Here is a 14154-nt window from a genome sequence, read left to right as displayed (position 1 = left end):
AGCATTACCCACAAAAATGAAACTGTGGACATGCTCAACTTTATCCCCACTTACCTGTTTCAGGTGTTCATTATACAATTGCTTACACATATCCAACTCGGCATTAAACATGTGCACTAGTGTGCTGTAATGCGGGCTGAAAATTTCCATGACAACTGGTTTCTCCAGAAAATTCCCAAATATGGTCAAAAGCTATAAAAATCAAAGTGAAGGAAAGGTTAAGAGCCATGAGTTTTTAATACAAATACTCAGCTCACTCTTTCCCCTATTAAACCTCTTAGTTGACTAGAGATAGAACAAAAATCTAGAACCCTGCAAATGTCCTGCAATGTCTCCACATCTAAAACATATTTTTGCATCTCCCTACGATTTCTATGCAACCAAGAAAGCAAATTCTAAGTAAATAATTTACTCTCTTCAGCAGAAAATGAGAGGAGTCAGAAACAAACCACTATCTGTCAGCAATCCCTGACCGCAGCTAACACTCCTTCTGCCTGTTGGGCACCAGGAAATATTTTAGAAGATACTTTGCAGATATAAGAACAGAAGCGAGATTCATGTACTCGTTATTCGTTCTCCCCTCTTGCACATGTATTCTTTAGATATAAGAATATCCACATCAAGGACCTCTAGGTCACACCATTAATAATTATACTGGATGCATCAGTCACAGTGACTGTCCCGTTATGACCACCCGTGTTGCATACCACATGACCCAGCCATGCCCAACACAGTGGCCTGGGGCAGCAGTGGGGACCTATTCCACAGACAACCATCCACAGGCAGACAGTTCCTTCCACGTCAATGTCCCGGCTCAAACCAATGCCTCGAGCTGATTAGATTCTTTCTCAGAAAGAGAATCAAGCTGTGGCAGGCTGAACCTATGCCGCCAAAATTGTGAGAGAACAGAAACTTCTAGCAAGCAGAGGAAGCCAATGAGTAGAGAGACAGAAAACAGCAGACATGTGGACTGAAACAGGACCACATTGCCAGCAAGCAGAAGAGTGCAGGGCCCTCAAACTCCTCTCACTCAGTCCAGGGAGCCCCCAGATCCAAACCAACTTTCGCCACCAGTTTCCACAAGGCTTAGCTAGCTGGGCAGCCTAACCTTGGACTCCCATTAGCTTCCTGTCTTGTTTCTGGCCCCACATGGATTCTTCTAGCATAAGATGGTTTTCCTTACAAGCAAAAATTTAATTAAAATACATATTTTAATATAACCAATGTTCAGATACTGCTCTGTGCCAGGCACTACATTTTAACGGGCCTTAAAAATGCTATTATCACATGCCCCAGATAAGGAAACTGAGTTATGGGGAGAGAGTAACTTGCCCAGATTCACACAGCCGGTGGCAGAGCTGGCGTCTGACATTCAGCAGCCTGCCATTGGGATCTGTGATTCCCTGGGCAACCTCTTATCTGCCAAGGAACCATTTAAGATTGTTATTTTATTTGCTTACTTTGTATGGGCTTCATAAAATGTTAGTTATAAGGCCTGTTATACAGACATTTTCTTTGAAATAGAAGAGGATATCTCCCCGAAATAACTAATTACAATCAACATGGCAGAAAACCATATGCCAAGCTTTGTGCCTTGTTAGCAATGTGGCAAAAGAGAGCTTTGTCCTTCCTCTTGGGGAAATAATAGGTGTTCCCCCATATTTGTTTTCTTTAAAAAACAGCTTCATTGTAAACATTTTCATAAACTACATTCACTGAAAAAAAAAATCAACACAATGAAATAATTATACAAACTAAAAGGTAAATCTAACCATCTCTGAGAGCCCAATTTAGACAAACACATTCTGGCTTTTTCTCTGGTAATACCAATTATAATTACTGTAAAAACTGCTAAATATTTTAAAATCTTCTTGGTTAGCTGCTATCTAGCAAAATGTAAATTATTAACTTTCTTCTCACAACCATTGTTTTGGTGAGTTAGGACTTCATGTTAAAATTGAAAAGTAAACATCGTCTCATGGATTTAACAAAGAAAGGTACTTCAGCAACAGCAGGGAAACACATTTATTTCATAACATCTTCTTTCAAACACTTATCCTATTGACCACAACTGAAACAATACCAGAAATGTTCTAGCTACATCACTCTGCCTACCTGATATGCTTAGTGGGACTGAACTCCAAGGGCAAAAGAGGAAAGAGACAAGGAAAATATTCTTTGGGGGAGGGTGTAAAGCCAGAAAGTAGTAGTAAGACAAGTCTTAATCTTTTAAGAAGTATATATTATTATAATTTTTTAACATCACAAATATATAAAAAGCACCCTCCAGGGTGAGAATAAAGGTCATTTGAACCTCTTGCTTCCTTCTCATATTGGAACTAACAGAAACGTATAGACGATGTCCTTCAGATCAATCCCCAAACATTCAAGACTGATTCCCATATATGCTTCTCTCCTAAATATGCCATTTGAGATCTGTAAGGTTTACCTTAATTTTTTTCTTCTCAGTTTCATTATGTAATATGGCTTTTCATAATGCCATTGGCACTGTTCAAAGTAGTAGATATTTATATTTTTCCTAGGTTTGTCTCTTTCAAAGATTTTTTTAATATAGTGCCACTTGAACCATATACACTTCACAATTTTATAGTTTTCAATGATACTATCTGAAGACTTTTCTAGACACTTTTTTGTCTTACACACTTCAGTCTATCTTCACATAGAGATATTGCATTTTAGAGAACCATCTATTAGTATTTTGTCTTGTTTTGTTGTGAGTGCCAACACTGTAGGGGTTGTACTAGTTCTATAATAAAGTAGAATCGTGCTTGATTTCAGCACCCTTCCTGGTCATGTCTTTGCCAAGAGCAGGCATTGAATCATGGTCTTCAGAGAATGGTCTGCAAATATTTATTCCCTGGGATACAACAGTAAATAGTCAGAGCTCATCATCCTACACCTATGGTAGAAATCATTTTCTCTCTAAATATACAACACGGTAACTTTTTCTTCTGCTAGTACTCTCCCTGCAGTTTACCCTTGGTGGGTCATTTCAGTACTGTGACAACCAGTCAGTGCTCCTAACCACAAGCAGTTAATAGGTGCCTGATTTATTTAAGTTATTGCAGAAGGCAGTCTAGATATCACAAAAACTCCAAGACGACGTCCCACCTCTGCAGAGCCTACAGGGGCAAGGTCTCCTATTTTTCAGTAGACAAGGTACAAATATGTGGAAAGTTAAAGAAAAAAGTATATGACAATAAGGTAAGAGAGAAAATTGTTTAGAAAAAACTAACTGGCATGTGCTAAAATAGAATCCACATCAATGGTTGTGAGAAGCAAAGAGATTTGAATTAGAAAAGGCAGGAGCCCTCTGTAATTGAGATTTCACTCTACATTCTTTCTCCCAGTTGTCTACAAAAGCACAAAAGTCGTTCCAGCAACAGAGAATATGACAGACTACTACATAGCCGTTAAAAGCAATACTGTTGAATTCCACTACAAAAGCAAGAAAAATATGTCTGATTCGTTGTTAAGTGAAAAAGGTTACAAGGACCAGAATATGATGGCATATTCTGAAATACGTATGCATATCTAGTCAAAGAAAAAGTAGCAGTAAAGATAATTTTTGAGAGAGAGGATTACAGGGGGTTTCACTTTATAACAACAGGCTATATATTTTAGCCAGCTGCATCTCAGTTTCATCCAAGACCTCTTAAAAGACTAAGAACTACTTGATCCTCATGAATTCTCATGTTAAAACGCTTGACTGAGGCCACAAAACACAAGCAGCTTCATGACCATCTGACCAACAATTTCGAAAGTCAAAATCAAACAAATATTTCACATAAAGTCTGTGTCGGTTATATTGTTTTGCACTGCCATTTTCTACGAATTGTGCCCAGGATTCTCTAGCTGTGTTTCTTCTGATATTGAAGCCTCGATTCCTCTTTGGGGATGTCACCTGAATTTACACTTGACTTGCAATTCTCTTCTTTGAAAATCAAGTTTCACACAGTGCCCTATTCCCTACGTTATAAGCTTTGCATCTGGGAGGACTATCAAGATGCTTTTATTTTATGTAACTCTGAATACCTATATAACATATTTCATCAATTCTATGACATTCTTTCACATTTTAACATCTCTGAAATTGGACTACATTATATAATCAATGGATTCATAATTTTCTGGCAGTATTTTTCTTTATTCATACACAAAATAATGGCATGTCTGATAATCAGACATCTTACACTTGATGAAATACAGCATATAAATTGCTATTTGTTTCAGCCAAAGTAATAAAGTAGGCAGGTGAGCCCAACATATGGAAACAATGGTAAAGAAATGAAATTCTTGAATTAACAGATAGTTTTCACTGTGGCTTAATTTTAAACCAATATTTTGTAGAGCTAAACTTGCTCTAAAGGTAATGAGAGCTAAAAGACTGTGAATGCAAGAAAAGATCAATAGTTCAATGTCCTAAAACTGACTTGTCTGAAGTAAACTTCATTATTCATTAGTGCATCATTCAAAGCTTATAATTCAATGAGCTGAATACGAAGAGAATGTGACTAGTTAATAGTTTACCCGGATCAGAAAGGAATGTATTCACTCCCTTCATCTAACAGTCTAAATTATTCATTAGTAAAACATTTTTATGATACCTTCTTCAGCACTAACCTTAAATACAGCTTCTAAACCATTGCAGTTAAAGAAACCTTCACAAAGAATTGTCCCAAGCCTTCTGTCAAAATCCAAAATTCTGGACTTAAACACAACATAATCTCTTTCAAATTCCTGCAAAATTAAAAGTAAAATAGTAGTTTATAGGAAAGAATCCAACAGTGAAAATAGCAAATCACATAAGCATAACACCTCCCGCTGTTTCCCCCTCTCTCTCTGCATGAATTTATTTTTCATAGCAGGATTCTAGGGAAGATCAAGAAAACTATCTCTTGGGGCTGACCTAGTGGCGTAGTTCATGGGTTTGGATCCCAGGTGCAGACCTACACACTGCTTGTCAAGCCATGCTATGGCAGCATCCCACATATAAAACGAGGAAGATTGGCACAGATGTTAGCTCAGGAGCAATCTTCCTCAAGCAAAAAGAGGAAAATTGGCAGCAGATGTTAGCTCAGGGCCAATCTTCCTGACCAATAAAAAAAAAAGGGAGAGAGAAAGCTATATCTGACTGACTATTCAAGTGACAGCCTTATAGAAGCACTGAACATTTAGCACTGTCAGCCCAGGCTTTCATAATTCCACTGGCTCAGACCCCAACATCAGTACCTTGACTCACTAGTCTGTCCTTCTACCAATCCATTTTGATTATAAATGAAAAAGCAGTGCTTTTCAGAAAAGAAAAAAGAGAACCCATTCTCATTATAACTTTAGTAAATCTATAAATAGTAAGTTTTGTCTTGTTTTTCATGGAGCAGAAAACCTACCAGAAAACACTATTTCTTCAGGTGAGAACTAAAATCACAGATCTATAAGAAAGCATCATTAGCGACAGAGACGAAACAGAATACTCTTACATTTTCCCACTGTGTTATTAACAGGCAGTTAACAAACCCCGGTTTCCTCCTAACACATAAACACCCACTCCCATAATTAGAAAGAATGAAACAGTGAAAGATTAACTATCATCTGCATAGCATTGCAATCCACAGTCTATAGTGAAGAACTTGCAGAAATTCAGAAACACTTTGGGCTTTCCAGGCAAACTATCCCTGGAGCGCATGCCACACATCTAACCTAATGACGTCCTCCACTACCTCCATAAATTGAGCCTACGTCTATTAATAGTAACAATAGTAATAATACTAACGACAGCTAACATTTATTCAGCTTTCTGTTCTAAAGCGCTTTACATTATTAACTCTATTCTCACAATAACATACAATGCAGATAACATTTTTTCCATTTTATAGACAAAAGAAACTCAGAGAAGTTAAATAATTTGCCCACAGTCACACCATTGGTGAACGGGAGGACCAGAACTGAAAGCCAGGCAAACTGGCTCCACAGCCCACGCTCCAGCCATGATGTTTCTATGTTTCTATGAAGGCAGGCACCTTATGCTGCATTTAACGCACACTGACAACAGAGTGTAACAGCAAAGTTCTAGAGCGCTGTGTGTCACAGACCACAATGTTATACTTAGCATCAAGAGGAAGTCTCCAGTCCTCCTGAATTGAGTCAGACAGCCTCTTCATTCAAGGATCACTGACTTTCAAAAGCAAACACAGCTTCCCAACAAGTTGTAACATGCCTAACTTATCCCTCTTCTTGGTATGGCAACAAGGAACGTACAACTTAAGATCCTCAAACATTATTTGAACCCTTAGTAAATAAGTAATATCTGAGACAGGGAAAAATTGCTAATCTCCATCCTGGATAGCTCTCCCTCTCTCCCAAATTCTTTTCTCTCTCTTACTCACTCAACCCGATTCAGAACTGCTGGTGGCACCTCTCCCCTAGGAAGTCCCACAGATAATTCAGATTTATCTTGCACCAATCTGAACTCATTGTCCTCTCTATAAAGCAGCTGTTCTTTTTATATACCCTAGCAGAAATTTCAGCAATCTCCTTGACCCCTTTCTTTCTTGGTCAAGCGGTATCAATCTTTTCTTGTAATCACCTCTCGAATGTGTCCACCATTCTCCATCACTCCAGGCATCACCCGGGTCCAGATCACCATTACCACTCACCTGGATTTCTGTTAACCACTTCCTAACTACTTTCTTTGCCTCTATTCTTGTTTCTCCAAATCATTCTCCAACTGCAGTCCTAAATAAGCTTTCTTAAACAGAAATCTTATTATGTCACTCATTTTTAATCCTCCAATTCATCATCTCAATTCAGAACCCTTAATTTCTTAAGACAAAGTCTCCAAGTCTTATCCTCACCACAAGGCCCTATGTGATCTGTACCCTACTCACTGCTCTCAACCTTTCCCACACTCTCCCCCTTTCACACTTGAGGATCCAGCCACATCTGCCTTATTGCATGCTCTCCCTGTGTAATACAATTTTCTGCTAATCCCTTTCTCCTCACCTGCTTCATTTCTATTTATTTTTCAGTTCTATTTACCCTTCAGCTATTTTCTCAGTTTCCTTGTCACCTCCTCTCGGAAAGGGCCCTTCACAAATGCTCTCACAGCACTCCATAATTCTCACACCCCAGCACTGAGTACACTATGTAATTGCCTACCTGGATTTTAAGCTCTGTGAGTGTAACGGCCAGGTTTATTTTTTCACAGTTACAGTACCAACATTTAATGGAGTTCCCAGCACACAATTGTTTCTCAATTAACCATTGAAGAATAAATAATATGTTAGTATTACTGAAGAATCATTATAAAATCTTTTCTATATTCTGAAAACTGCAAAAATGCCCTAATAAGTGACATGGGAAATTATTGAAGAGTTTTAGCTAGAGAAATGCCATGGTTTGACTCAGCTTCTAAAAAAGCACTCAAGCTCCTATGTCAAGAACAGACCCTAACAGAGCCAAGACAGGTGCTGAGGGAGCATGTTAGGGGCAAGTGCAATAATTCAGGGCAGAGATGAGATCTGGATATATCTTCAGGGTATATCTGACAGAACCTTGTGAGAAAAAGAGCGAGATCATGGAAGACTCCAAGGTTTTGCACTAAGCAGCCCATTATATATACCATTTAATTAGTTGGAGAAGACAAGGAAGAGTAGGTTTGGGGAGAGGCAAAGCAGGAGTTCGGTTTAGCACACTTATTTTGAGATGTCTATTAAATACTTAAGTGGAGATGTTGAGTAGGCAGCTGAATACAATGCTGTGTGTTTGGGAAGTAGGAAGGTCCTTCACCATTACGTTTAATGTGCTCTAGGCTTTTGGTAGATGCTCTTTATCAAGTTGAGGAAGTTCCCCTGTTCCTATTTCTGGGAGTTTTTATCATGAATGGTTGTTAAATTTGGCCAAATGTTTTTTAGACGTTGATTGACACAATCATGATGTTTTTCTTCTTTCATCTGTTGATATGGGGATTACGCTGATTTTCAAATAGTGAACCAGCCTTGCATTCCAAGAATAAACCCCACTTGGACATGGTGTTTAATTCTTCTTACATATGGTTGAATTCTATTTGCTAAAAATTTAAGGATTTTTATATTTATATTTATCAGGGATAATAGTTTGTACTTTTCCCTTTTCTGCATTATCTCGTCTGGCTTTGGTATCAGGGTAGTAACTACTAGCTTCATAAAACATATTGGGAAGTGTTCCCTCCTAGAAATAAAGGGAAGTGTTCCTTGTATTCTGGAAGAGATTGTGTAGAATTGTTATTCATTCTTAAATATTTGGTAGAATTCTCCAGTGAAACAATCTGGGCCTGGACTATTCCTTTTTGGGAGTTTTTAACGACAAATCCAATTTGCTTAAAAGTTATAGTGTTACTCAAATTATCTATTTCACCCATCTCAGGAGGAAAAAATTAACTGTGTGTGATGATGGATGTCAACTAAACTTACTGTGATAATCATTTTGCAATATACACACATATCAAATCATTGTTATACACCTAAAACTAATGTAAAGCTAAACATCAATTACATCTCAAAACAAATTATTTCATATTGGGTGAGTTGTAGCAGTTCTGGTTTTTTGAGCAAATGGTCCATTTCATCTAAGTTGTCAAATTTACATGTGTGGAGGTTTTTTGTTTGTCTGTGGTTATTTCCTATTATTCTTTTAATGTCTTAAGAAGACGTAGTAATAGTTCATTTTATTCTTGATATTGGTAATTTCTCTTTTTTTTCTTTCTAGTCTTGCTAGAGGCTCTATCATTTCAAAGAACCAGCTGTTAGTTTCATTTGATTTTTCTTTTGTTTCCAATGTCAGTGATTACTGCTCTTTATTATTTCCTTCTTTCTGATTGCTCTGTGTCTATTTTGCTCTTCTTTTTCTAGGTTATTAGGGTGAAAACTTAGATTACTGATTTGAAAATTTCCTTTTTAATGCATGCATTTAGAGCCTAATTTCCCTCTCAGAACTGCTTTAGTTCCCACAAATTGATATATTTTCATTTTCACTTCATTCTCTATATTTTATTTCCCTTGAGACTACTTTTTTGATTCATGGAATATTTAGAAATGTACTATTTAGTTTCCAAATGTTTAGAGATGGTCCTGTTATGTTTCCATTACTGATTTCTAGTTTGATTTCACTGTCAAATAACACACACTGTATGATTTCAGATCTTTTACATTTGTTGAGGTTTGTCTTATGGCCTAAGATATGCCATATCACGGCACATGTTTCACGAGAACTTGAAAAATATGAGTTCCGCTGTTGTTGCAGGGAGTATTTTATAAATGTTAATCGGATCCTCTTGGTTGATGGCATGAAGTTCTTCTCTATCTTTACTGATTTCCCATCCACTTGTTCTTTCAATTACTGAGAAGACAGCACTGAGGTCTCCACCTAGGATTGTGGATTTGTCTATTTTTCTTTTCAGTTCTACCAGTTTCTGAATCATATATTTTGCTGCTCTGTTGTTTGGTGCATACACCTTTAGAATTGCTAGGTCTTCTTGGTGGATTGACCCTTTTATTGTTATATAAGGTTCCTCTCTGGTAATTTTTACTATGAAGTCTACTTTATCTGATATTGGCACAGCCAATACTGCTTTCCTTTGACTAATGTTTGCATCATGTCTTTTTCTGTCCTTTTACTTTTAATCTGCATATATGGTTATATTTGAAGTGAGTTTCTGGAAGAAAGTATATAGTTGGGTCATGTTTTTTAATCCACTCTTTTAATCTCTTTGTCTTGGAATATTTAGGTCATTTACATTATTGCTATGTTAGGGTTTAAGTCTGCCCTTTTATTTTTTTGTTTTCAGTTCTCTCTTTTTTCCTTCTTTTTCTGTAACTCTAATTATTTGAACTTTTTTTAGAATTACATTTGATGTACCTACAGTGTTTTCAGTGTATCTCTTCATATTGCACCACATATTACATTACACATACATTAGTTATCAGTGTCTAATGTTGTGATCTTCCACCAGTTCAAGTAAAGTATGAAATCTTACCTCCCACAACCAATGAGTCAAGGAAGAAATCACAAGGGAAATTAAGAATACCTTGAGACAAATGGGGAAAAAAAAAACCCACCAAAATTTACAGGATGCAACAGAAGCAGTGCTGAGAGGAAAAATTTATAGTTGTAAACACATACATTCAAAAAGAAAAAAAGATATCAGATGAATAACCTAACTTTACACCTTAAGGGAGCTGAAAAAGAGCAAACTAATCCCAAAGCTAGCAGAAGGAAGGAAACAATAAAAATTAGAGATAAATGAAATAGGCAATAGAAAAATAGTGAAAAGAAAAAAAACCCAAAAGTTGGTTCTTCGAAAAGATCAATGAAATTGACAAACATTTAACTAGATTGACTAAGGAAAAAAGAGAAGACTCAAATTACTAAAATGAAAGCTTGGATACTACTACCAATTTTACAGAAATACAAAGGATTATAAAAACGTACTATGAACGATTATACACTAAATTGCAAATCATATATGAAATGGACAAATTCATAGAAACACACAATCTACCAAGGCTGAATCATGAAGAAATAGAAAATCTGAATAGACCTATGAACTAGTAAGGAGATTGAATCAGTCATCAAAAACCTTCCAACAAAGGAAAGCCCAGGACCAGATTGCTTCACTAGTGAATATCATCAAACATTTGAAGAATTAACACCAATCTTTCTCAAACTGTTTCAAAAAACTTAAGAAGAACCATTTCCTAACTCATTCTATAAGGCAAACATTGCCTGATACCAAAGCCAGATAAAGATACCACAAGAAGAGAAAACTGCAGGCCACTATCCTTCATAAATAATGATGCAAATAAATAAATAATGACGCAAACACTCTCAATGAAAATTAGTAGACAAAATCTAGCAGTATATTAAAAGGATTATACACCATGACCGAGTTTATATAGAATATAAGGATGGCAAATGAAAAATCAATGTAATACATCACACTAACAGAATGAAGGGGAAAAAAATGGCAACATGATCACATCAACTGGTGCAGAAGAAAACATTACAAAATTCAACATCCTTTCATGATAAAAACACTCAATAAAGTAGGAATAGAAGGAAACTTCCATAACCTGATAAAGACCATCCATGAAAAACCCACATCTAACATCCTACTCAATGGTAAAAGACTAAAAGCTTTTCCCCTAAGATCAGAAACAAGACAAGAATGCCTGCTTTCACCACTTCTATACTAGCCAGAGCAATTAGGTAAAAAAAAAAAAAAAAGAAAGAAAGAAAGAAAAGGCATCCAAATTGGAAAAGAAGAAGGAAAATGATCTCTGTTAACAGATGACATGATTTTATGTGTAGGGAACCCTAAGGATTCTGCACCCCCCCCCCAAAAAAAACTATTAGAGGTAATAAATTCAGCAAAGTTGCAGGATGCAAAATCAATACACAAAAAGTCAGCTGCATTTCTAGACATTAGTGATGAACAATAAAGCTGAACCCTTACCTTACAAGATACATAAAAATTAACTCAAAATGGATCAAAAAACTAAATACAAGAGCTACAAGTATAAAACTCGTAGAAGAAAATACTGGAGAAAATTATGAGATTGCATTTGGCAGTCAATTATTGGAGATGACACTGAAAGCATAGGCAACAAAAAAAAATAGATACGTTTGACTTCAACAAAATTAAAAACTTTTTAGCATCAAAGGACACTATCAAGAGAATGAAAAAACAAACCATAGAATCGGAGAAACTATCTGTAAATCATGAATCTGATAAGGGAATAATGTCCAGAATATGTAAAGAGAACTCCTACAACTCAAGAGAACACAATTCAGAAATGGGCAAAAGACTTGAACAGACATTTCTCAGCAAAGAGATAAACATTGCCAATAAACACTAAAAGATGATCAACATCACCAATCATTAGGGAAATGCAAATCAAACCACAACGAGATATCACTTTACAGCCATTAGGACGGCTATTATCAAAAAAAAAAAAAAATGAAAAAAGAAAAAGAACAAATGTTGGTGAAGATGTGATGACACTGGAATCCTGCATTGCTGGTGGGAAGGAAAAATAGTTCAACCACTATGGAAATCCATATGGAAATTTCTCAAGAAGTTAAACATAGAATTACCATATGATCCACTAATTCTAATCCTAGCTATATACACAAAAGAAGTGAAAGCACGGACTCAAGCAGATACTTGTACACTAGTGTTCATAGAATGATTATTCAGAGTAGCCAAAAGGTAGAAACAACCCAAGTATCCATCAACAAATGAATAAACAAAATGCAGTATATACATACAATGGATTATTTAGCCTTAAAAAGGAATGAAATTCTGACACATGCTACAATATGAATGAACCTTGAAGACATTATGCCAAGTGAAAATAAAACCAGACACAAGAAAACAAATATTGTTTGGGTCCACTTATATGACGTAGCTAAAATAAATTCATAGAGAGAGAAAGTAGAACAGAGATTACGAGGGCCTAAAAGGACGGGGTAATAGAGAGTTATCATTTAATGGGTACAGAGTTTTTGTTTGGGATGAAGTGGATAGTAGCGACAGTTGTACAATATTGTGGATACACTTAATGCCACTGAATTTTACACTTAAAAATGGTTTAAATGGTAAATTTTATGTAAAACACATTTCACTACAATTTTCAAAAAGGTAAAAAAAGAGGGGCTGGCCCCGTGGCGGAGTGGTTAAGTTCGCACACTCCGCTGCAGGCGGCCCAGTGTTTCGTTGGTTCGAATCCTGGGCGCAGACATGGCACTGCTCATCAAACCACGCTGAGGCAGCGTCCCACATGCCACAACTGGAAGGACCCACAATGAAGAATATACAACTATGTACCGGGGGGCTTTGGGGAGAAAAAGGAAAAAATAAAATCTAAAAAAAAAAAAAAATTATAAAAAAAAAGGTAAAAAAAGAAAAACCTTATCTCTACTTTGATCCCTTTATTCTCTTCCATTTATAAAATAATGGTCTTAAATATTTTCTGTACATAAGTTTAGAGTCACGGTGTCATAATTTTTGTTTCCTCCATTAAACAAATTTAGAAAACTCAAGAGGAGGAGGAAAGTCTATTGTATTGACAGATATTTTTGCTTACCATATTGTTCCTGGTGCTCCAAGGTTTCCTCTTTTATCATTTCCTTTCTATATTGAGGGTTACTCTACTAGGAACAAATCTCCTAGTTTTTGCTCATCTGAGAATTTCTTGATTTCCCCTTTATTCCTGAAGGGTATTATTCAATGGGTAGAGAATTCTGAGTTAACAGTTCTTTTCTTTCAGCACTTAAAAAATATTTTGCCATTTCCTTCTGGTGACCTTGATTTTTTATAAGGGATCCATTGTCATTGAAGTCATTTTTCCCTTTAGCTAAGCTATCATTTCCCTCTCACTACTTTCAAGATTTCTTCTTTGTGTTCAGTTTTCAGAACTTTATTTATGATGAGTCTTGGCATAGATTTCTCTGGGTTTATTCTTGGGTTTATCTTTCTGCTATTGATTTCTAATTTCCTCTTGAACCTGTATGTGTGTCTTGCCAAATTTAGGAAGTTTTCAGCCATTATTTCTTTGAGGATTCAGCCTCACAGTCTTTCTCCTCTCTTTTTGCACTCCAAGAACATGAATGCTAGGCTGTTAGTGTCACAAGGCCCTGAGGCTCTGTTCATTTTGTTTCAGTCTATGTTCTCTTTATTGTTCAGACTGAGTGGTTTCCATTGCTATGTCTTCTAGTTCACTGATTCTTTCCTTTATCCCTCTATTCTGCCATTGTACCAAATCACTGTGCTTTGTATTTTTGTTATATTTTTCAGTGCTGAAATTCCCATTTGTTCTTTATATCTTCTATTTCTTTACTGAGGCTTTCTATTTTTTCATTTGTTTCAAATATGTTCACAATTGCTTGTCGAAGCATTTTTAGCATGGCTCTTTAAAATCTTCGTCAGGTAATTCTAACAACTCTGTCGTCTCAATATTGGCATCTATCAGTTGTCTTTTTTCATTCAGTTGAGATCTTCCTTGTTCTTGGTATAATGAATGATTTTTCTACTGACTCTGGACATTTTCATATTATGTTACAAGACTTTGGATCTTATAACCTTCAGTTTTTGAT

The 14154-nt window shown here is 36.2% G+C and overlaps 1 protein-coding gene across 3 annotated transcripts in view; it reads right to left on the bottom strand.

The window, feature by feature from the left end:
* Positions 1–14154, bottom strand: part of DNAH11 (dynein axonemal heavy chain 11) — a 295727-nt gene that overhangs the window by 256488 nt on the left and 25085 nt on the right. For all 3 annotated transcript variants that reach the window (XM_070264673.1, XM_023639347.2, XM_070264674.1), the window contains exons 9-10: positions 4645–4761; positions 55–192 (exon numbers count right to left, since the gene is read on the bottom strand). In XM_070264673.1, coding sequence (XP_070120774.1) covers positions 55–192; positions 4645–4761 — 255 coding nt within the window. The remainder of the gene's footprint in view (positions 1–54; positions 193–4644; positions 4762–14154) is intronic.

Source organism: Equus caballus, chromosome 4, assembly GCF_041296265.1.
Source record: "Equus caballus isolate H_3958 breed thoroughbred chromosome 4, TB-T2T, whole genome shotgun sequence".
Taxonomy (NCBI): domain Eukaryota; kingdom Metazoa; phylum Chordata; class Mammalia; order Perissodactyla; family Equidae; genus Equus; species Equus caballus.
This window is presented reverse-complemented; position numbering and strand designations above follow the sequence as displayed.